At 38.1% G+C, this 23,337-nt stretch overlaps 1 protein-coding gene across 1 annotated transcript in view; it reads right to left on the bottom strand.

The window, feature by feature from the left end:
• PIGK (phosphatidylinositol glycan anchor biosynthesis class K) overlaps positions 1-23,337 on the bottom strand; it is a 127,391-nt gene that overhangs the window by 73,173 nt on the left and 30,881 nt on the right. Inside the window, exons 4-6 of the mRNA XM_054480412.2 lie at positions 5,764-5,899; positions 3,218-3,329; positions 346-442 (exon numbers count right to left, since the gene is read on the bottom strand). Coding sequence (XP_054336387.1) covers positions 346-442; positions 3,218-3,329; positions 5,764-5,899 — 345 coding nt within the window. The remainder of the gene's footprint in view (positions 1-345; positions 443-3,217; positions 3,330-5,763; positions 5,900-23,337) is intronic.

Genomic DNA, 23,337 nt, shown 5'->3' with positions numbered 1-23,337 from the left:
CCAAAGAATGAGCTAGAAAGAACAGGTACAAGTTGAAAAATAAACAGATGTTCATAATCTCCATAATAATAAGTAACTTGGTTGGAGGGACACTTATTTCCTCTAAAAAAAGATGCTAAATAACAAGAGATGGAATCTTAAAAGGTTAACTATTTCATGTTACAGAATAACTGTTTTTCTTTAAAAACAACCCAGTTCAGAGGAAATAACAAATGTAAATGTAAAAGAGTCAAAGAAATTGTCAAAATAAGTTAAAAATCTTAAAAAGTAAGAATTACAAACCTACTAACCCTGTGAAAATTAGGTATGAATATAGCTTATGAAAAGAAGTAATTTGCTAATTACCGTCTTTTCTGCCACATTTGTTCAAAAGCATCCGCAAGTTCTATGTTGGTAATTTCTTCAGAATCTTGAAATTTCAAGAAACCATTTCCACCATGTCCTTGTATAAAGAGTAAGAAAGATCAACAGATATTTTTAATGCAAACTGCATATATCTAGATATATACATTTACTTAATTCATTAAATTTTGGCATCACTTATTATTTTATACTCTAAAATGTATACTATGAAAACAAACAAACTGAATTTTCTACTATGCCAATTAAAAAGAGAATGATAGACTACATAAAATAGCAGATATAATATCTTTAATAGGGTTTCTAATATTCAATTACAGAAACCTATATTTATGCTCTTTCGCTGGCTCCATTATTATATCAGAAATGAGTTTCCATTCACAAAAATGCTTCAAATACCAGGCAAACATTTTTGGTGAGAAAGAAGCTGAAGACACTAGCCAGTCCCACATTTTTACTACAAGAGGTGGACCAGAAGATTGTGCTATTTGTATGCAATCTAGAGGCAGGCTGTCTGGATTCAAATGGTAGCTATGCCATGTTAGTTTAGGAAAATAATTTAATATTTCTATGCTTCAGTTTCCTCAGCCATAAAGTGAGAAATGTATCTGCAACACTATCATTAGCTTACTTATACAGTTGCTTTGCACAGGTTTTTAAAAGGTACATTCCACTGGGCATGAAAGTAGAAAAAAAAAAACTAGTCTCCCCACCTTCCTCCTGGATACATGCAGCCCTGCGAGCTTACAAGTGGTTAGTTGACTATGCCTTTGTGGGAGAAAAAAGTATCCCTCCCTCCCATTAGAATACAACCCTGTGGTAGGGCAGATTGCTTAGTAAGTGTAAGCACATACTAGATTTCAGTTCCCACTTAACCCTCTGGCCAGATTCTTGGGTGCACTATACAACCCACAAAACCACATACACCAACCATGAATATTAGCACCTAAGTCAATGCACTGCTGTGAGAATGAAATGAGTTAATAGCCACAATGATTTAGAATACTGCCTGCCTGACGTATACTATGCCTCCAGAAATATTATTATCATATTATCATAATTATCAACCCTTTTATTCTCTTACAGACCCTGGCAACCTCCTACAAAAGATCAGGTAGTAAATATTTTTGGCTTGTGAGCCATATTGTCTCTAGCACAACTACTGAACTCTGCTGTCATAGTATGGAAGCAGTCATAGAAACTGTGTAAACCAAATGGATACAACTGTGTTTCAATAAAACTTCCAAAACAGGCAGCCAGTTCATAGGCCATAGTTTATCAAATCCTATCTTCAACTACTGGAATTTGTTCCAAGCCTGCAGTTATCCTGAAAGAGTTCCAACAGAATCAGGAAACAAACAAAAAATAATAATAATAAATCCTTTAGTTTAGTACATCAAATAAAGCTAAGCTACAAAAAACTGCACTTCATCTTGTTTGCCATAAAAGCTTGAAAATTCCTTGTAATTTTCAGATACAGTAAAATAAAATTTTTCCTGGCTTCATTAACTCTATTGAGTTAATTTATAAAGTTTATAAATTGAGTCTTGGAAGTTATAAATAAATGCAACATGATAGAGAAAAGCGACTAAGTAGGGGTCATTAACTATCTTGACATGTGATATCTAAGAATCATTCTGCACCTGTTTTATCATCAGTTGAATGGAATGCCCTCCAAAAAATTTATAGAACATCTTTTGATTAACATTCATCTTTACCGCATACTACTACAAGACAGGCAACTGGTGATAAAAAAAAAAAAAAGCAAGAAATATATAATCAATGACATCTTGGAATTCAAAATACAGTGAAGGCAACAGATACCCAAACAATAAAGTAATAGTAAGTTAAATGCTATGAAAGAAACTAAAAATTAACATGGGCATGCATAGAGGAAAGTCCAGACCAGCCAAGGAGAAGAGAAATTATCTTTGGATAAGAAAAATATAAGAAAAATATTCATACCTATTCTGAAGGAGAAAGCAAAAACTATTAATAATAACACTGGGACAACAGGTGTAAACTACAACTGTCCCAGGTAATTGGAAACATCAGTCACCCTAGACTTAGGAAGTCATGGAAGGAAGTGACTCCTGAGCTAAAACTAAAACTATATGGAATAATCAAGCAGGCAAAGTGGACTGAAAAGACGTCATAAGCAAATGCAAGAGTTTAAACAAACGTTTGAAGGACAGAACATTCAAGCTTGGAAAAGAATTAGAAAAAGTATTAAGAACTAAGACAAACTAAATAATATAGCTAAATCATTACATATATTATTATGTGTAATACATATGATAACTATATTATGGTACACTTTATCTCCAATATTCCTCAAAGTATAATCAAAAGACTGTTGTATCTCATATCTGAGGAGTATATCCACAATGCAATTTCATGAATCCCAGCCCAGACGAAAACTAAATAAGAATTCTAAAATAAGGCCTAAGTATCTACAGTTGGTAATCTTCATGTACAGCAAAATTTGAGATGGAAAACCATTATAAAGTTTTAAGCAGAAGAGGGATAGATTTGCAATTTCTATTAGACACTTTCACAGGATGATTAGCAGGAGAACAAAACTGAAGGATGCTATAGCAGGACACCAAGCAAAAGGTGCTAAAGTTTACCAAGTCAATAGTAAAAAAATATAGAGATAAGAAAATCAGGAACAGCACAAAATGTCATACTGTTTTCAGATATCATCTCAAATAGTTCTACAACATGGAAAATATAACTACTTCAGAAACCATTTTAACCAAAAATCATTTCACGTGTTTAAATTTCTTTCCATTTGCCTTTCTTTTCAAAGAGTTTCAATATATTCTACTATAAAAACTCTAAATTATGAAATTACCTGTCATATAAATTAGAATATTGCTTCTATCATCAGAAAGAAGACGTTTTGACCGAGGAGTACTAGGTGGGATCCTCCCAGTTAATACCCGTAAAAAATTCTCCACAGTTACCTAAGGGTGAAAAAACCAGAAAAATCAGATGAAATAAAACCTGGGAAATCTTGACAAATTATTTTTTACTTTCAAAAATGTTTGTTCTTCTTTCTCCATATATTACTCAGCATCAACTGAAAATAAAACACCCAAAAATTATATAACTCAATTAAAATATATTCATTTAAACATATACCTCCAAATAACTTTGTTACTATTTTTAAAAGTACTAAAAACTAACAAAGAAGGCAGGCCATGGTGGCTCATGCCTATAAACTCAGCACTTTGGGAGGCAGGGCAAGAGGACTGCTTGTGGGCAGGAGTTCAAGATCAGCCTAAGCAACATAGTGAGACCCCATTTCTATGCACACACACAAAAAATATTTAAAATAGCCAGGTATGGTAACATGCTCCTGTAGTTCTAGCTACTCAGAAGGCTGAGTTCTAGCTACTCAGAAGGCTCATTTGAGCCCAGGAGTTCACCACCGCACTCCAGCCTGGGCAAGAGAGCAAGACTATGTCTCTTAGAAAAAAACAAAAACAAAAACAAAAATAAGCAAAGTAAAACTACCTTGGAGAAAAATAAGTTCTGAATTTAAAACTTTAAATGCTATGTGAAGTGCTGCCTTTAAAAACTACTACAAAGCTGCAAAATTATTAATCTGGCTGGGCATGATGGCTCACACCTGTAATTCCAACTACTCAGGAGGCTGAGGCAGGAAGACCACTTGAGGACAAGTGTTCAAAAACAGCCTGGACAACATAGTAAGACCCCATCTCTGGAAAAATATATTAGCCAGGCAAGGTGGTGCACACCTGTAGTCCCTGCTACTCAGGAGGCTAAGGCAGGAGGATCACTTGAGCCCAGGAGTTCAAGGCTGCAGTGAGCTATGATATGGCCACTATACTCCTACCTGGGTGACAGAGCAAGACTCCAGCTCTAGAAAAATAAAAAATAAAAATTATTAATCCTTCTGCATAGGCAATTCTGTGGGAAGATACGAAATATAAGAATTTTTAAATAAATTCAACCACATTATTGCAGCTAATCTATACAACTACTTAGTCAATTATAGATTAACCACGAAATAAAATAGTTCCATGTTCACTACCTGGGTGACAGGCTCAATCATACCCCAAACCTCAGCATCACACAATATACCTTTGTAACAAACCTGCACATATATCCCCTAAATTTAAAATAAAGGTTGAAAAAGAAAAAAAAAAAGTTCCATACATATTTCCCCAAAAATTGCATATCTTTAATTTTCAAATGCACTTTGTTTCTCAGATTTTGTTAGTGGTATCTTTAACATGTAAAAAATTCATAACACTTTAAACGAGATTTCCCAAACTAGAATTTCTATCCCGCTGGGATTCTTTGAAGGCATATTTAAAGTTGTAGGGAGTAAAACACTGATTTAAAGCCAACAGCTGAGTCATATATTATGCATATCTACATTTAAAAAGTAGAAAATCTATCCAGTTTTCTTGTTCAACTATTCCCTAGAACATGAGTGTATAAATTGTATGTATACACATTTGTGTGTGTGTAAACTGTTTGATTTACATTTTTCCTGCAAGACAGCAAAATGCTAATTGTTTCAACAGGAATTCTTGTTGGCCAACAAGGAAGGCAAATGTTTGGCCTATATTTTCTTAAAATATGACTAAATAAACAAGTAAAAGGTCAAACATACGTATTTAATTCAATGAGCCAACATTTTTGAGTGCCTAACACCAGGCTCTAGGTACTTGCCAGCTATATGATACATAAGATATAGGCCCTCTTAGCTTACAGTCTAGGAGAAGATAGATATGCTTTTAAAATTGCTTCAAAAGTGGTCTAGGAACATACAGGAAATTGTGTCTTACTTTTGGTAGGCTTGGTAAAAGGGGAAGGATTATCTAAGAAGACTTCATAAAAGAAGACTTCAAATATTAAGCATATTCACAATCTTTTATATTTAAAATGAAGTTTCAAAGGGAGAAAATACAGTATAATACCATTTTTTACACTTACATTTTTATTTCTTATCACATATTCATAAAAAACACTGGAAGCATATTGAAACTATAGTCACTATAGTTTTTCCACAATTAATACAATTACTAAAACTAATAAACTTAGAATTTTAGGTCAAATATGAAAAATATACGTTTACTATAAAATATATTTACTGTAAAAGAAAGTTGACACATGAAACCTCACTATAATACTCTAACATTGAAGCCAATATAAAGTTTTTCTGTCCTAGATAAAAACATAAAATGTTCATGTTTTAATATTTTACTTATATATCATTGCCTTAATATGAACTTCAGAGAAAGTTACATCAAGGCTTCAGTGACAATTAAGTTTAAAGAAAAATAATAAGACAATTTTATTCTGCCATTGTTTTAGAGCTTAAAAGTAACAATGCCATTTCAAAAATGTGGCTAAAGAATTTACCTCATAACTTCTATAATCCACTTCCACATCATCTCCATACACATTTAGTTCCATATTCTTGTGACTAAACACTGTAGCTGGTTTGGGATTTCTAGGATTGCAGGCCATATCATCTGCAAGCATTAGGACAATGTGACTAGGAAAAAAAAAAATCCAGTAAATGTATAATTTAGATAAAAGGAAAAAGTTAAACACAAATTTATTTGTATCATGTAGCTATTGTGTTCATTTTTCTCCTCCTTAGAAAAAACAATTTTCAACTACATAGTTGAAGCCACTTTAATTATTTTTTTCATATCCTTGTGTACTATATATTTTAAAGTAGAGAAATTAGTGCAATCTGGCATAAACTTATGAACAGAATTTCAAGTTATAATGTTTTTCCAAACAATGTATACTTTATGCCACATAGCAAAGGGAAGCTAAAGAAACTGTCTTCCTCAAGCATCAAAAATATTTTTTAGTAAAATTTTACATTCTCAAGACTTACAGAGTTCACATTAAACTATGATGCCCCAAAGAATTTAACTTTCAGAATCCCAAATGCTTGAGTATAAAAACATGCAACTGATCAGCAAGTACAATCAGTTTAGCACAACAGCACACCTCCAAGCCAATAACTCCTCACAAGATCCACAAATCCACTCCATTTCCCTAACACCAGCAACCACCATCTTCTGGCTAGATGCTGGAATAGCTCCCTACCTGGCATCCTGCTTCTACTCTCACCCTCTTTCAGTTCATTCTCCTAATAGCCCCAGAGTGATCTTCCTTAAATAAGTCAAATTATTAAATGTTCCCACTTAAAAGTTTCCAAGGACTCCCCATTATATCTTTTTTTAATTTTTTTTTTTGTTGTTCACCTGCGGTTCCATGTATCCCCATTACATTTAGAGAGAAACTGCAACTCCTTACATCATCTAAAAGGCTCATATAGTCTGGTCTCTGTCTCTCCAACTTCAGCCTCTACCACCCACATTCTCTATGCTACCTCCACACTGGCCTTTCTGTTCTTAGAATATGCCAAGCCTTTCCCACTTAAGTGGCTACTGACCAAATTTAGACTTCACTCCTCCCAGATCTTCATATAATTCCAGCCTCAGCTATGGTACTCTATCTTATTGTGTGTTTTATTTTCTTCAGGACATCTATGAATCTGAAATCCCCATCATCTCCTATCACCACCACCCCCATTAGAATATAAGCTCTCTGAGGGCAGGGGCTATATCTGTCCTGTTCACCACTGTATCACTCACACTACATACTCGGGCCTGGCATATAGTATGTACTCAGTAAATAATTTTAAGTGAATGAAATGTTTTAATTTTTGCATATAATTTCTTTAGAAGGAAATAAAATCTCTCTTTGATACTTCTCATCTTCACTCTACCATTAAAACTGGTGAGTAACAATCAGGAAATTCTCCATTCTACCATATCTTGAGTTTCCCAAGCATAAGAAAAAATTAATGTGGCATACGTAATTACTTTGGCAGGAGACAGCAAGAAGAAAATGTTCTGCTACATATGTTCCAAATACATTAAAGTTCAAAACTGAAACATTATGATTTTTCTTGAAAATTGGCTAGATTTCTACTTTGAAAGTGTTCCAACCCTGTCACGTTCAAAGATCAGATCTTCATCTGTTACAGATTCATTTTCACAGAATAGTGAGTCATTCCTCTTAAAACAGAAAATACATCTTCTCTTCTTTAAAACTTAAGATCACTAATTTACATTAAATAAATATCAATCATATATTCCTTTGTTAAGCAAGACTGAATTGACCTCCAAATGTCAATATAAAAATGAATATTTCTGGCCAGGCACGGTGGCTCATGCCTGTAATCCCAGCACTTTGGGAGGCAAGGCAGGCGGATCACGATGTCAGGAGATCGAGACCATCCTGGCCAACACAGTGAAAACCCGTCTCTACTAAAAATACAAAAAAATTAGCCGGGCGTGGTGGCGGGCGCCTGTAGTCCCAGCTACTCAGGAGGCTGAGGCAGGAGAATAGCGTGAACCCAGGAGGCGGAGCTTGCAGTGAGCTGAGATCATGCCACTGCGCTCCAGCCTGGGCGACAGAGCGAGACTCCACCTCAGAAAAAAAAAAAAAAAAAAAAAAAAAAAAATTTGCAGGGATTTTTGTGTTCTACCCCCCTTTGTTTCATTTTTCTCGTGCACTTAGGTAGGAAAAAAAAATCATTGGCTAAGTTAATCAAGGGAACCCAAGAGCAAAGCCAATATTTTTAGTAAAAACGAGATCCTTAATTTCTGAAGAACTGAGTTCTTTCTGGCTTATACATGCATAAATAAGTGTTAGGCCCCAGAAGCAGTGAAGTCTTACAGTAATGGTGAGATCTTACTAAATATAACTTACAATAGAACATTCCAAATGAACAACGCAGTGAAATGCATTTAAAACAATGAGGCTCCCAAATTAGTCTCATCTATGGATGCCTATCGATATGCAGAAACTTCTAAAAAGATTTCAATATTTTTATTTAAAGCACACATATTTTACTCTGGCCACAATGGAAAATACTAGAATTCAGGTCCCCCATAAAACTGGTTGGGCAGCAACTTGCAAAATTCAGATAATTTTGCCTGTGGTTCCATTATTTTCCTTTGTGATGCAGTTTGGCCCCTGGAACTATGGTGTGGTAAGCAGGGTCACTGGGGCTACTCAGGGAAGGGGAACCCAGAAACCTGACAAGCCAGCAAAAGAGCAAGAATTTCTTACCAGATTTCTCGCCTCTCTCTGTGCAAACTGGTTAAATGAATGGTAAAAATCACTGTTTATCTCCTCTGTAAAGTTTTAATTAATACAAAAAAAGGATTCTGAGGCTATTCTTAAGCTGTAGCAAATTTGGTGTCCTTGTCTTTCTGTATGGTTCTGTTATAAAGAGTACTTTAGGAATAGAACATAGGCTTAGGACCCCACAAGCTCACTATTCAAGACGGCCCAGCAAGCTGGTCAATAACAAACTTTGCTGCAGTTCCCTGAAACAAACAAAAAAACTGCCTGAGGTCTCCATCTTGTTTTGTCCTTGGGAGCTTAACCTTGTAACCATGTGGTGGTACCTTCTCTTAGTCTCCGCCTTCCAGGGAAAAGGAATTTTGGGGTTCATGTCATAGCTAGATCCGAAAATTATCTTGAGCAGTTAAAAGGCTTTGCAAACTCAAAATCGACTGCTCTAGACTTCTGGGAAGAACAATGGAAGCTATCCAATATAGCTCAGTAGCTAAGGCCTTGTCTTTTTACAATGGTGGCCTGAGTTCAATTCCTGGCTTAAAGAATGAGTCCCTTCTGGTTTGATATCTGTATGACACTTACCATTTGTTGATTCTCTTCCCCTCCATAAACTGTATTACATTTTTCTTTCTCTGAGCAAGAAATATTGGCTGTTCAGCCTGGCTAAAGTGGGGTAATAAGAAATTTAAAAGGACTTTTATAAAGAGGGCTATAGTTAAAAGTCAGCTTAATTAAAAGTGGATATTCAAGCTCTAACAGCCTGGGACTCCTTGGGAAAAGCAGAGGAGGCACCACACACCATGTTTTGAGAAAAACCTCTGTTTTCCTCAAGAAACCTCAGGAATTAAAAGTGGATAGATCCCTCTCAAAATCTAAGGCTCTGTTCTGTTTTGTATTGCCTTATCTGATGTTTTTGACTTTGGGGAGTATCAGAAATGACTTTGCATTACAAGACAGCTTTGGTGTGTAATAACCAAGTAGGAAATATACTTTTAGGGATAGCTAATGGCAGTTATGGGGAGATACTCAGCTCTGCACATTTGGATCAGAGAAGCATGCTCTTGGCCACCTAGAAGTTATGGAAATGTCCCCACACACCACTAAGAGAGAAGACACCCATGGGAGCTGGGCTGATTCCCCCTTTATGGGATCCAGGATCTGATATAAAAATGAGAATGAGACCCTTAATTTCTGGAGATCTATTTTGACTTCCAGCTGTACCTGCTTATTATATTAGTCTGTAGAAACTGCATGTTCCTGGCCCTGTTCCTCCAAGGACTCCACCCTAAAGCCAGTAATCCGATTAAAACCCTTAAAAATTGGCAAATAAAAAATCTTACAACTACTGAATCTTCTTCTGTCTGTCTATCTGTATGGTTATGTATGTGTTCTGTGTGTGATGTTTCTATAAAACAGCTCTAATTAATTGGCTTGAAGAAAAATAAGAGCTTAAATCAAATATTTGAAAGAAGAAACTGTAAAGCTTTTTAGTTCACATAACTTTAGTAATCTTTGGGAAATAAAAAATGTTAAAGATTATTGGTAAAATAAAGACATTTGTTCTTAATCAGGCAGGTCAGATATTAGGTTTGCTAAATGCTTTAAGGTCATAAACTGCTTTGACTTTTGAAAATTGTTCAATTTACCTACCTTGGAAATGACAGATTCTAGATAAGGCCTGGGGAAATGTGGAATTAGCCACGCCCTCTAGCTATGCAAAGAAGTTTATAAAGAAAAGAGATTTTATATAAGAAAGGATCCTGTACGGTAAATTCTTGTCCTAAACTAAAATAACTGGTTGGTTAAAAACAGGGACGCTTAGGACAAGTCAGAAAGTCCAAGTATGACGTAGGTGGTCTGTGTAAGTCATGAAAGGAAATTTATGCACCAAAGGTAAAAGTTGCTAAGAGTTACTATTATAACATGTAATTGAGACTACTGAAATAACAGTTTTACATGCAAGGTGTATAAGGAAAGTAAAATTTGTTTTTGGTAAAAAAAAATTATAAGAAAGCATGAGAATGTAAATTTTTGCCTAGTGTAGAGGGTTAACGGATTGTTTTAAATTAGATAAGACAGAGCTAAAGGTTGAGCAAGTTGTGGAAGGTTTGTAAAAATTAATTGTAAAAGAGATTCTGTGTGTAAACATATTGGCTACAGTTAAAGGGGTATTATTCAGTTTTTATGTAAAGTGAACATTAAAAAAAAAGCACAATAGGTTTTTCTTAGAGCACTGATCTGCTCTTTAACAAAAATTCTAAATAAAGGGTTATAAAAGGTTTGTAAGAATCTCACCTTATGGCCAAACTGATTAAGATTGATAAATTTGTCTATAAAGTTTTATTAAAAATTGGGGTTGACATTAATAGCAGACTTATGAAAGGGTGAAATTTGGCTCTCCCTGAACAAGATTTTCATGTAATATTAAAGCATAACAAAAAATTTTTGTTTCCCTTTTGAATAAACTAGGGAAAAAAGAAGGGAAAGACAAAAGACAGACAGTTTGGAAAGCTAAGTCTCCCCTCTATCAATGAGTAAAAGGCTTTTGCCTTTTTAAAAATTCTTTATCATTTTGGCTAAATGAATGACTATGGTGACCAGTAATTCTATTTCATAATATCAAGTGTTTAAACCTCTAACATATTTGATAGGCTTCCTAAAATCAAATTTCTGCTTCAAAATTATCTTTTCTGACCTCTAACTTTGTGATGCTACAGAGGGCCCCTGAAGAATCCAAAAGACAGGTAAACAGGATTATCTGACATGTTATTTGGGAAGCATTGTAAAAATAAAAAATAATGCTTAACCTTCTTTAGGTTATATTTTAGTGTATGTCATCAATATGTTCCAGTATTGCATGGGATTTCTAAAACTCTAATATGTCTAAGTAATGCTATCAATCATAATTATGGTTATTATGTTATTATAGACCACAGAAATTGTCCTTGTCAGCTGTGTTTTTAACCATGACTATTTAAAGTCACTTCCAGTTAATTGCTTAATGCTGCTGCAGTTTTTGAAAACTTCACAAGCACACAAAATCCTAGAATATGGTGTCCTTTAGGAGGTTCATGAAAGGATGGGAAGAACCCTGAAAAGCACTCTTGAATACAGGTTCCTGTTAACATAAGTCAAATTACCTATGATAACCCATCAGTTAGTTATCAGTGCTATACACCTAAATTGGAAAAAACAACTGGTATTCAAGATGACATAAGTCCAATGTCAAGCACGGACTCTTGGAGAACCAGAATAGCCACCTTGTCCTTCCTGAGTCCTTAAAGTTTTTGTTATTAAAAGTTATGCATTCCAAAACATCACAGAAAAGAGAAAATAATTCAAATTAAATATTGCTGTGGTAACTTATAACTTGCTAAAATAGTTTATAACCAATGTTTGGTTTGTCAAACCCATATTCATGGGAAAATAATCAAAGCTTCAGCTACATTTGGTTACCTGATGGTAACCAGATGGTTGGGCCACTTAAACATTTTATAAAGGGATTTCATTCAATTGTCATTTTCAATGCATGCTTTCTGGTTGTAAAAAAGCTCTCCCATCCAAGTGGGCTGACGTTATAATGTAGATTATTATGCTACAGTGTATTTTCACCAGGTAAAGAAAGCTTTTTATGGTTCACTGAGGACAGTCAACCCCTTCTGTTGGGAATAGGCCCCCAAATCTGCCATAAACGGGCCCCAAAACTGCCCATAAACAAAATCTCTGCAGCACTGTGACATGTCTTGAGACGGCCATGATGCCCACACTGGAAGGTTGTGGGTTTACTGGAATGAGGGCAAGGAACACCAGGCACACCCAGGGTGGAAAACCGCTTAAAGGCATTCTTAAACCACAAACAATAGCATGAGCAATCTGTGCCTTAAGGACATGCTCCTGCTGCAGATAACTAGCCAGGGCCCATCCCTTTACTTCGGCCCATCCCTTTGTTTCCCGTAAGGAATACTTTTAGTTAATCTATAATCTATAGAAACAATGCTTATCACTCCTTGCTCTCAATAAGTACGTGGGTAAATCTCTGTTCGAGGCTCTCAGCTCTGAAGGCTGTGAGACCCCTGATTTCCCACTCCACACCTCTATATTTCTGTGTGTGTGTCTTTAATTCCTCTAGTGCCCCTGAGTTAGGGTCTCCCTGACTGAGCTGGTCTTGGCACCCTTCTGTCTAGAACCCAAAGACTGGATATTCTGAAAACATCAGAGAAACACTGCCCATACCATGCACACTGCAACAAAACTTTGGAACCTTGAACCTTGGGTTCATAATCTCACAACTGGGAAAGATTCCTCCACACTCTTGGAACTGTACACCCATTTGGACCCTTAAGGTAAAGCTAACCAGGGAAGTTTCTCCCTAGAAGAAGATGGCATCTTTTCCCAAGATGACAGCTTTTCCCAAGATCACAAATCAAGACTTCTCTACTATCACGACACTCTTATCTTTGAATGTTTTTTCCTTGTTTATGCCTCTATGAACAATAGAAATAAAAAGGGGGTCTCTTGTGTGCACTTTGGGTATACTTTTATTTAAGAAGGATTTTGCAGCCAGTCTTATATATAGATAACCTTATGCCTTGACAGATAAAAAATGAAGGCCCAATGTACATGATAAACTTTAATGGTATATACGTTGCCTCATAATCAGTCAGAAACAGAACATTGGTTCATTCCTCTTAACCCACATCACAGGTTAAAAAGAACATTGCCAGGAGGCCTTCATACTTCTAGAAGGGCATCATTTGTTAGGTCCTTTTTCCATGGTTTGGAGTAAAAACGGCAATGATTAGAAGTGTATCCTTAATGATAGGCTCTATAGCAAATTCTACTGTAATGTGTATAGTTACACAACAGACTTTAAATTCTCTTATGAAAGTTATGCTAAATAACACAATTGGCTACACAGAAAAGTATCTCTGCAGCTGCTGGCATTTGTGGTCTAGGAGAAATACATCAAACGTAGATTATAGAGATTCAGTTTTAGGGGATTAACGGAGAGACTGCTTAGTTAAGTGAGGAGACTCTTTAGCTCATTCTTTAATCTATTTGATTTTAGGTGATTTGATTTATGGGGACCCTGGGTAAGGAGCATACTCCAAACTCTTCATATTGTCCTCCTGATAGTCATAATAATAGTCTCCCTGGTGCGCTATATTGTCTCAAAGGTTTTAAATGTTTACAAGTCAGCCATCTCTAAAATGTCAAATGGTCTCTCTTCAACTGGAATGACAAGAGCTGAAAGAAATGTGTGACCATGAGGACACCATAACCTATGACTGACATGCTGAGACCAGAAAGCCAAAATGATGGTAACTGAGAGTGGCACTAATGCTGTAAGTTTTGGTCACACTCTCACCTAAGTGAGAACCTGACTAAAAAGAGGAAATTTTTTTAAACAAATTTATGGGTGGCCATTGTTTTGGACTGAGCTCACGCGCTAGGCCCCAACAGACCAAAAAAATGGAGCTGCTTGTGCTAAATGGGACAATAAAACTAAGACTTTAAGGAAACACACAAATCCTAGAACAGACCAGGTTTTGTTTTCCTCCTGTTAACAAGACATTCCAACATCAGGAGGTACCTTCTACTCACTCCTTGTTCCTACCTTTGCAAAACTCACTGTTCTACTGTTTCCCAGTGGGTTTCAAGACCAAATAAGTACATTTACGATAGTGACAGTGACATTAATGATTACAGTTTTGGTCAATCTCTCAAAATTGAGAAAATAACCAAAAGGGGGGAATTGGTAAAGTGAACTAAATGTGGTCTGAGAAGGACTCTGCTATATTTGAGTCCTTGTGGACAAACTGCAACCTAACTTAATAGGTAGACAACACTGAAAACCTAATTTAGGAGTATGCTCCTATAACAATAGCTGAGTCTTGACCAATCCCAGGGGCCATACTTCACTCTTACACTGCTGAGTGCTCAAACTGTGTTCAAATAAGGCAAACGCGGAGCTGTAACTAATCCAGTTGTTCCTGTTCCCATTTCCAATTTCTGTACTTCCTTTCCCTTTTTTTGGTCTATAAATATTCTTCCACCACATGGCTGCACTGGAGTCTCTCAGAATCTACTGTGATTCTGGGGGCTGCCTGATTCATGAATCGCTCATTGCTCAATTAAACTCCTTTAAATTTAATTTGGCTGAAGTTTTTCTTTTAATACACTATAAACGTAATTTGATGATATAGATAATGTCTGTTCATAAAGGTATGTTGTACACTATGTAATTCATAATTTCCAGGTTCTATTTACTGTTCAGGACAATCAGATATTATATTTACATAAGCTTTTGCCAATAAACATTCTTTGAATGCCATTTATCATAAGGTCTCATTTGATAACTCAAAGTGTCTTTTTTCACTTGAATACCAGGTCAGCATCACAGCAGTTATTTAAATCTGCACTGAATAAGTATCAAGTCAATCACTGCTGAAATCAAGACTCAAAAAAAAAGCTACTCTGAAGACATACTACTGCATTCCTATAAATAACAGTAACAAAAAATCTTATTAAAATGACAAAATTCCCAAAATATCCCCAATAGATACAAGAATATGTTGTTTTTGTAGTTTGGCAAGCCTATTCTACCATGTGTGATGATTCAACTCACACTTTATTCTTTTCAAGCCCCTGCAAAACCTATTTCAAAAAACGCAGCATATGTAATATGACCTTCTCTCAACACAAAACCAAAAGAAAAAGTGGGCACTGGAATTGTATAGCAAGTATAGTTACACAGTAGTTATTTATGTAAATAGATTCCACATTTTCAAAATCATGCATTCCTATTAATTAGTTAAAAAAATGGGAGGGCACATACATATACATCTATTTATTTATAAGTCATACATATTTACTACTTTAAGTATATACAATAAATACTAGTGAAGTGTGAACCTCCAAAATATGAGACAGGTCTCAGTCAGTTTAGGAAGTTTATTTTGCCAAAGTTAAGGACGCGTGCCCAGGACACAGCCTCAGGAGGTCCTAACAACATGTACCTAAGGTGGTTAGAGCACAAGTTGGTTTTTATATATTTTAGGGAAACATAAGACATCAATCAACATATGTAAGATCAGCATTGGTTTGGTGGGTCGGGAAAGGCAGGACAACTAGAAGTGGGTGGGGGTGAGGGGGCTTCCAGGTCACAGGTAGATAAGACACAAATGGTTGCATTCTTTTGAGTTTCTGATTAGCCTTTCCAAAGGTGGCAATCAGATACAGATTTATCTCAGTGAGCAGAGGGGTGACTTTGAATAGAATGGGAGGCAGGTTTGCCCTAAGCAGTTCCCAGCTTGACTTTTCCCTTTAGCTTAAGTGATTTTGGGGCCCCAAGATTTATTTTCCTTTCACAGAAGCATCATTTCTTTCTTCTTTCCTAGATAAAAACAAAGAAAACTGCTAATATTTTCTTCCCTTACCACTTTTTGGTTATTTCATCTAAATAGAATATCTGGATCATGCCTACATGATATTTTTAAGATCATCATCAATATAAAAGTGAAATTTTAAAACTTCTCAAAAAAGGTAGTCAGGAAGCCCAATCTGATAAACATATATGAAGGGGAAAATAGCCTAAAATAATAAATAATTTCCCATTATTATGTTGCCCAAACACTGAAAAACCAGGTAAGCCCTTTATCAGGGCTGCTAGGCCATTCTTTACCTGCCTCCCTGAAATTCCACTGCAGCCCAATCATGAACTAGTGACCAGTAGGTAAAAAAAAAATACACATTTCAAATCGATGAACAGTCTTTCACAGTCCTGGACCATTAGAGTGTGAAATTTCAAACAACACAACTTTTCATTTGTAATAAACTGGTATTACCTTAATAAAAAATTTTCACGGAATGAAATTTCAATAAATTGTATTGGATAAAATGTTTTTAAACTGTTCTCTTAAAAATGTTATATATAATAATATAATAATATATAATGTTTTCCACGGCCATGCCTAATCACATACTACCTTAGAGCATTGTTTAGCTACTAGAGCTAAGATCTCCAGGCTTATCTTCCAGAAAAGCATCATCCCAAGCTAGAATAGTAACTGAAATTCACACAGCAGGAAATATGAGGGTCACAGGAATCTTTGATGCCCTCTTAAATTTCTGGGTTTCTGCCTCATAGGTGTTGCTTTTCCTCCTGACATAAATTATTAAGGATACTCTGTAGATTATTGGTTCTACAGCAATGTATTAGGCCAAGCAAATTCAACAAGTCAAGCTAATTAGTAGCTTAATGCCAGGGTAAATTACCTTTTGGTTTTTCTTCCTCCTCCCTTCCCATATCTTGAGGAATCTTCAAGTTAATAACTCTACTACCAATGCACTGTGAAATTCATCGTAATAAATCTACTAACCACAGATGCTTGACCATCAAGATTTTCTGAATTACTTTCAATTTGCCAAATGTTGAACAATTAGCATTCTTTGATACATGATTCCAGGTATTTTGTACTCATATTATCAGAAATAAAAACTGAAAAAACTGCACTGCAGACAATTACTGACAGTAAGACTCATCAGTAAGCAGACATGTTATCATAGAGACAAATTACATGAGGGTAGAGCTAGCTAGCTATAGGCTCATATATTTAAAGTTACATGTGGTTGAGTATAACGAAGATAATAGCTAACATTTATTGAGCACTCCTGTGATGGTTACAACTGAGTGTCAACTTGATTGGACTGTGAAAGGGCAGGAAGCATCCAGCAGGGGAGAAAGATGCAGTATTGGAGGCTAGGCCAGGCTAGTCTTTTCACATTATTCTGCCTTCTTTATATTCTAGCCATACTGGCAGCTGCTTAGATGGTGCCCACCCAAACTAAGGGTGGGTCTGCCTTTCCCAGCCTCAAATGTTAACTCAAAAGTTAAACCAAAGGGTTAATCTCTGGAAACACCCTCACAGACACACTCAGGATCAATCTATCTATCTATCTATCTATCTATCTATCTATCTATACACACACACACACACACACATATATATGTGAGTTTATTAAGTGTTATATATATTTGCATACTATTAGTTCTATCCCTCTAGAGAACCTTGACTACTATAGATTTTGGTACGAGGAGTGATCCTAGAGGAACAGAATATTAAGGATGGAGTTCTTTCATTGGTTTTGGGGTTTCTGGAGTTGGCTGCTTAATATGATTAGTCCCCAAAATGCTAAGGACTCTACTTCTAACAGTATGGAGAACACTGATAGTCCTTGGCATAAACTATTGTGACAGTTATGCAAAATAAATTCATTTGACACACCTGATTCCCTGCTCATGAGAGGCAAGGAGTTTAGTAACTCTATACATAATACCTTTGACCATATCTGGAGAACCAAGGAACATAATGAAGCTGGTTGGTTGCTCCTAAGCTTGGTGGACAAAGTGATGAAAAAATGATGAACTCACGGATTCTGTCTCCCGGCTTCAGATACTGAGCCTCCCATCTGCTAAGATTGCCCTAACTGAGAGTCTTATCTCCTGTAGAGAAAGAGCTGAAATTGTGGAAAACAGACACAAGTTCTTATCAGGCAAGTGGCTGACCTGTAATGAAAAATGCATGCACAGCCTCGCCAGGTGTCTATTGTTAAAGTGAGGGCATTGATTGGAAAAGAATGAGACTCTGCAACTTGGAATGGGAACATATGGAGGACCCAGATGAAGCTGGGGACACTGAGTTTGTAAACTCTGATGAACCTTTTTTGCCAGAAGAAACAGCTTCCCCATCCCCAGCAGTGGCAACATCCCCTCTCCGACCCATGCTGCCATAAGCCTTTCCACCTTTGTCTGAGGAGATAAATCCTGTACTGCCTGAGGCAACAGTAATGGCCTCCCCTGAGGCAGCTGTCAGGCAAAATAATGTTGACTCTCCTCAGGAGCCACCTCCAACACCCCTGTTTGCTTTCAGATCTATAACAAAAGTCCTGGCAGGCCCCTACAGGTGAGGTTGAGAGTGTGACCCATGAGGAGGTGCACTACACTTGAATTGCTTGAGTTTTCTAATTTTTATAAACAGAAATCTGGAGAACAGGCATGGGAATGGATATTAAGGGTGTAGGATAATGGTTGAAGGAACATAGATCAGGCTGAATTTATTGATTTGGGCCCACTAAGTAGGGACTCTCCATTTAATGTTGCAGCTCGGGGTGGGGGGGAGTTCTAATCGTTTATTTGCTTGATTAGCTGAAATATGGATTAAAAGATGGCCCACTGTGAGAGGTGGAAATGCCTGATCTCCCTTGGTTTAATGTAGAGGAAGGGACCCAAAGGATTAGGGAGATTGGGATAGTGGGGTGGATTAGTCACTTTAGACCTACTCATCCCAGCAGGGAGGATCCAGAAGATATATCCTTGACCAATGCCTTGCGAAATAGATTTGTGAGGGCAGCAACTGCATTTTTGAAGAGCCCTGTTATTGCTCTTCTCTGTATGTCAGATCTAACAGTGGGAACCGCAGTTGCTCAACTACAAAATTTAAATACAGTGGAAATAATTGGATCCCAAGGTGGCACGGGCCAAGTGGCATCACTCAACTGTCAAAGGCAAGGTAGGCATAGCTACTCTAATGGACAGCAAAGGCAAAGCGGAAATCAGAATATTCTAACTTGTGTAGAGCTCTGGCACTGGCTAATTAATCACAGTGTTCCTAGAAGTGAAACTGACAGGAAGCCTACTGCATTCCTACTTAATTTATACAAGCAGAAAACTTCAAGGTCAAATGGACAAAAGACTAATTTGAATTACAAAAACAGAGAATCATAGCCCCTCAATCAATTTGCAGACTTGAGCCAGTTTACAGATCCACAATCCCTGGGATGAAGGGGAGGCCAGGTCCCCTTGAGGAAGGACCTCACTACATAACCAACAGCTTATGCAGTGAATCTTTCTCCCATCCTTCCCCCAAGGAAACCTCCAGCCCTTTACCCGGGTAACTGTGCATTGCGGAAAGGGAAATGATCAGACATTTCAGGAACTACTGGACACTGGCTCTGAGCTGACATTGATTCCAAGGGACTCAAAACATCATTGTGATCCTCCAGTTAAAAGTAGGGGCTCATGGAGGACAGGTAATTAATGGGGTTTTAGCTCAGGTCCAACTTAAATTGTGTCCAGTGGATCCCCACACTCATCTTGTGGTCATTTCCCCAGTGCCAGAATGCATAATTGGCACAGACATTCTTAACAGCTGGCAGAGCCCCCACATTGGCTCCTTGACTGGTAGGCTGAGCACTATTACGGTGGGAAAGACCAAATGGAAGCCATTAGAGCTGCCTCTACCTATAAAAATAGTAAAGCAAAAACAGTATCACATCCTGGAGGGACTGTGGAGATCAGTGCCACCATCAAGGACTTGAAAGATGCAGGGGTGGTGAGTCCTACCACATCCCTGTTCAACTCTCCCATTTGGCCTGGGCAGAAGACAGATGGATCTTGGAGAATGACAGTGGATTATCATAAACTTAACCAAGTAGCGACTCCAATTGCAGCTGCTGTTCCAGATGTGGTTTCATTGCTTGAGCAAATTAACACATCTCCTGGTACCTGGTATGTAGCCATTGATTCAGCAAATACCTTTTTTTCCATGCCTGTCTATAAGGCCCACCAGAAGCAACTTGCCTTCAGCTGGCAAGGCCAGCAATATACATTTACTGTCCTGCCTCAGGGGTATATCAACTCTCTAGTTTTGTGTCATAATCTTATTCAGAGAGACCTTGATCGCTTTTTGCTTCCATAATATATCACCCTGGTACATTACATTGATGACATTATGCTGATTGGATCCAGTGAGCAAGAACTGGCAAACACACTAGACTTATTGGTGAGACATTTGCATGCCAGAGGATGGGAAATAAATCCAACTAAAATTCAGGGAACTTCTACCTCATTAAAATTTCTAGGGATCCAGTGGTGTGGGGCCTGTCAAAATATTATTTCTAAGGTGAAGGATAAGTTGCTGCATTTGGCCCCTCCTACCACCAAGAAAGAGGCACAATGCCTAGTGGGCCTATTTGGATTTCGGAGGCAACACATTCCTCACTGGGGTGTGTAACTCTGCCCCATTTATCGAGTGACCTGAAAGGCTGCCAGTTTTGAGTGGGGTCCAGAACAGGAGAAGGCTCTGCAACAGATCCAGGCTGCTGGGCAAGCTGCTGTGCCACTTGGGCCATATGACCCAGCAGATCCAATGGTACTTGAGGTATCAGTGGCAAGTAGGGATGCTGTTTGGAGCCTTTGGCAGGCCCTCATACGTGAACCACAGCGGAGACCTCTAGGATTTTGGAGCAAGGCCCTGCCATCTTCTGCAGATAACTGCTCTCTTTTTGAGAGATAGCTCTTGGCCTGTTACTGGGCTTTGGTGGAAACTGAACATTTGACTATGCGTCATCAAGTCACCATGTGACCTGAACCGCCTATCATGAACTGGGTGCTTTCTGACCCACCCAGCCATAAAGTGGGTCGTGCACAGCAGCATTCCATCATCAAATGGAAGTGGTATATATGTGATCAGGCTCGACCAGGTCCTGAAGGCACAAGTTAGTTACATGAAGAAGTGGCTCAAATGCCCACGGTCTCCACTCTTGCCACCCTGCCTTCTCTCCCCAAGCCTCCATGGATGGCCTCATGGGGAGTTCCCTATGATCAGCTGATGGAGGAAGAGAAGACGAGGGCCTGATTCACAGATGGTTCTGCACAATATGCAGGCACCACCTGAAAGTGGACAGCTGCAGCACTACTGCCCATCTAGGACATCCCTGAAGGACAGCGGTGAAGGGAAATCTTCCCAGTGGGCAGAACTTCGAGCAGTGCACCTGGTTGTGCACTTTGCATGGAAGGAGAAATGGTCCGATGTGTGATTATATACTGATTCATGGGCTGTAGCCAATGATCTGGCTGGATGGTCAGGGACTTGGAAGAAGCATGACTGGAAAATTGGTGACAAAGAAATTTGGGGAAGAGGTATGTGGATGGACCTGAGGGGTCAAAAATGTGAAGGTATTTGTATCCCATGTGACAGCTCAGCAATGGGTGACCTCAGCAGAGGATTTTAACAATCAAGTAGATATGATGACCCAAGGCTGACCTGGTTATGGCCACTGCTGAGTGCCCAATTTGCCAGCAGGAGAGACCAACACTAAGCCCTCAATATGGCACCATTCCTTGGCGTGATTAGGCAACTACCTGGTGGCAGGTTGATTATATTGAACCTCTTCCATCATGAAAAGGGCAGTGGTTTGTCCCCACTGGAATAGACACTTACTCTGGATATGGGTTTGCCTATCCTGCATGCAATGCTTCTGCCAAGACTACCATCTGTGGACTCATGAATGCCTTATCCACCGTCATGGTATTTCACACATCGTTGCCTCTGAACAATGCACTCACTTTACAGCTAAAGAAGTGCGGCAGTGGGCTCGTGCTCATGGAATTCACTGTTCTTACCATGTTCCCCATCATCCTCAAGCAGGTGGATTGATAGAACAGTGGAATGGCCTTTTGAAGTCACAATTAAAACACCAACTAGGTGGCAGAGTTCTCCCAAAGGCCATGTATGCTCTGAATCAGCATCCAATATATGGTACTGTTTCTCCCATAGCCAGGATTCACAGGTCCAGGAATCAAGGGGTAGATGTGGAAGTGGCACCACTCACCATCACCCCTAGTGATCCACTAGCAAAATTTTTGCTGCCTGTTCCTGCAACATTATGCTCTTCTGGCCTAGAGGTCTTACCTCCAGAAGGAGGAATGCTGCCACCAACAGACACAACAACCATTCCATTAAACTAGAAGTTAAGATTGCCACCTGGACACTTTGGGCTCCTCCTACCTTTAAGTCAACAGGCTAATAAGGGAGTTACAGTGTTGGCTGGTGTGACTGACCCAGACTATCAAGATGAAATCAGTCCACTACTCCACAATGGAGGTAAGAAAGAGTATGCATGGAATACAGAAGATCCATTAGGGCATTTCTTAGTATTATCACGCCCTGTGATTAAGGTCAGTGGGAAACTACAACAGCCCAATCCAGGCAGGAGTACAAATGGCCCAGACGCTTCAGGAATGAAGGTGTGGGTCACCGGTTGCGGGAAGTCAGGGACCCCAAACAGAGGGACTGGCTGAAGCCATGGCAGAAGAACGTGGATTGTGAAGATTTTATGAACATTTATTAGTTCCCCAAATTAATACTTTTATAATTTCTCATGCCTGTCTTTACTGCAGTCTCTAAACATAAATTGTAAAGATTTCATGGACACTTATCACTTCCCCAATGAATACCCTTGTGATTTCCTATGCGTGTCTTTACTTTAATCTCTTAATCCTGTCAGCCGAGGAGGATGTATGTCACCTCAGGACCCTGTAATAATTGCATTAACTGCACAATTGTACAGCATGTGTGTTTGAGCAATATGAAATGTGGGCACCTTGAAAAAAGAACAGGATAACAGCAAATGTTCAGGGAATAAGAGAGATAACCTTAAACTCTGACCGCTGGTGAGCTGGACAGAACAGAGCCATATTTCTCTTCTTTCAAAAGCAAATGGGAGAAATATCGCTGAATTCTTTTTCTCAGCATGAAACATCCCTGAGAAAGAGAATATGCGCCTGGAGGTATAGGCTTATAAGCAGCCCCCCGAGGTGTGCCTGTCTCTTATAGTCGAAACTGCAGAGATGAAATATATTCCAGTCTCCCATAGCACTCCCAGGCTTATTAGGAAGAGGAAATTCCCACCTAATAAATTTGGTCAGACCAGTTGATCTCAAAACCCTGTCTCCTGATAAGATGTTATCAATGACAA

Source organism: Pongo pygmaeus, chromosome 1 (assembly GCF_028885625.2).
Source record: "Pongo pygmaeus isolate AG05252 chromosome 1, NHGRI_mPonPyg2-v2.0_pri, whole genome shotgun sequence".
Lineage (NCBI taxonomy): Eukaryota > Metazoa > Chordata > Mammalia > Primates > Hominidae > Pongo > Pongo pygmaeus.
The sequence above is the reverse complement of the archived record's forward strand: the minus strand, read 5'-3'. Positions and strand labels throughout refer to the sequence as shown.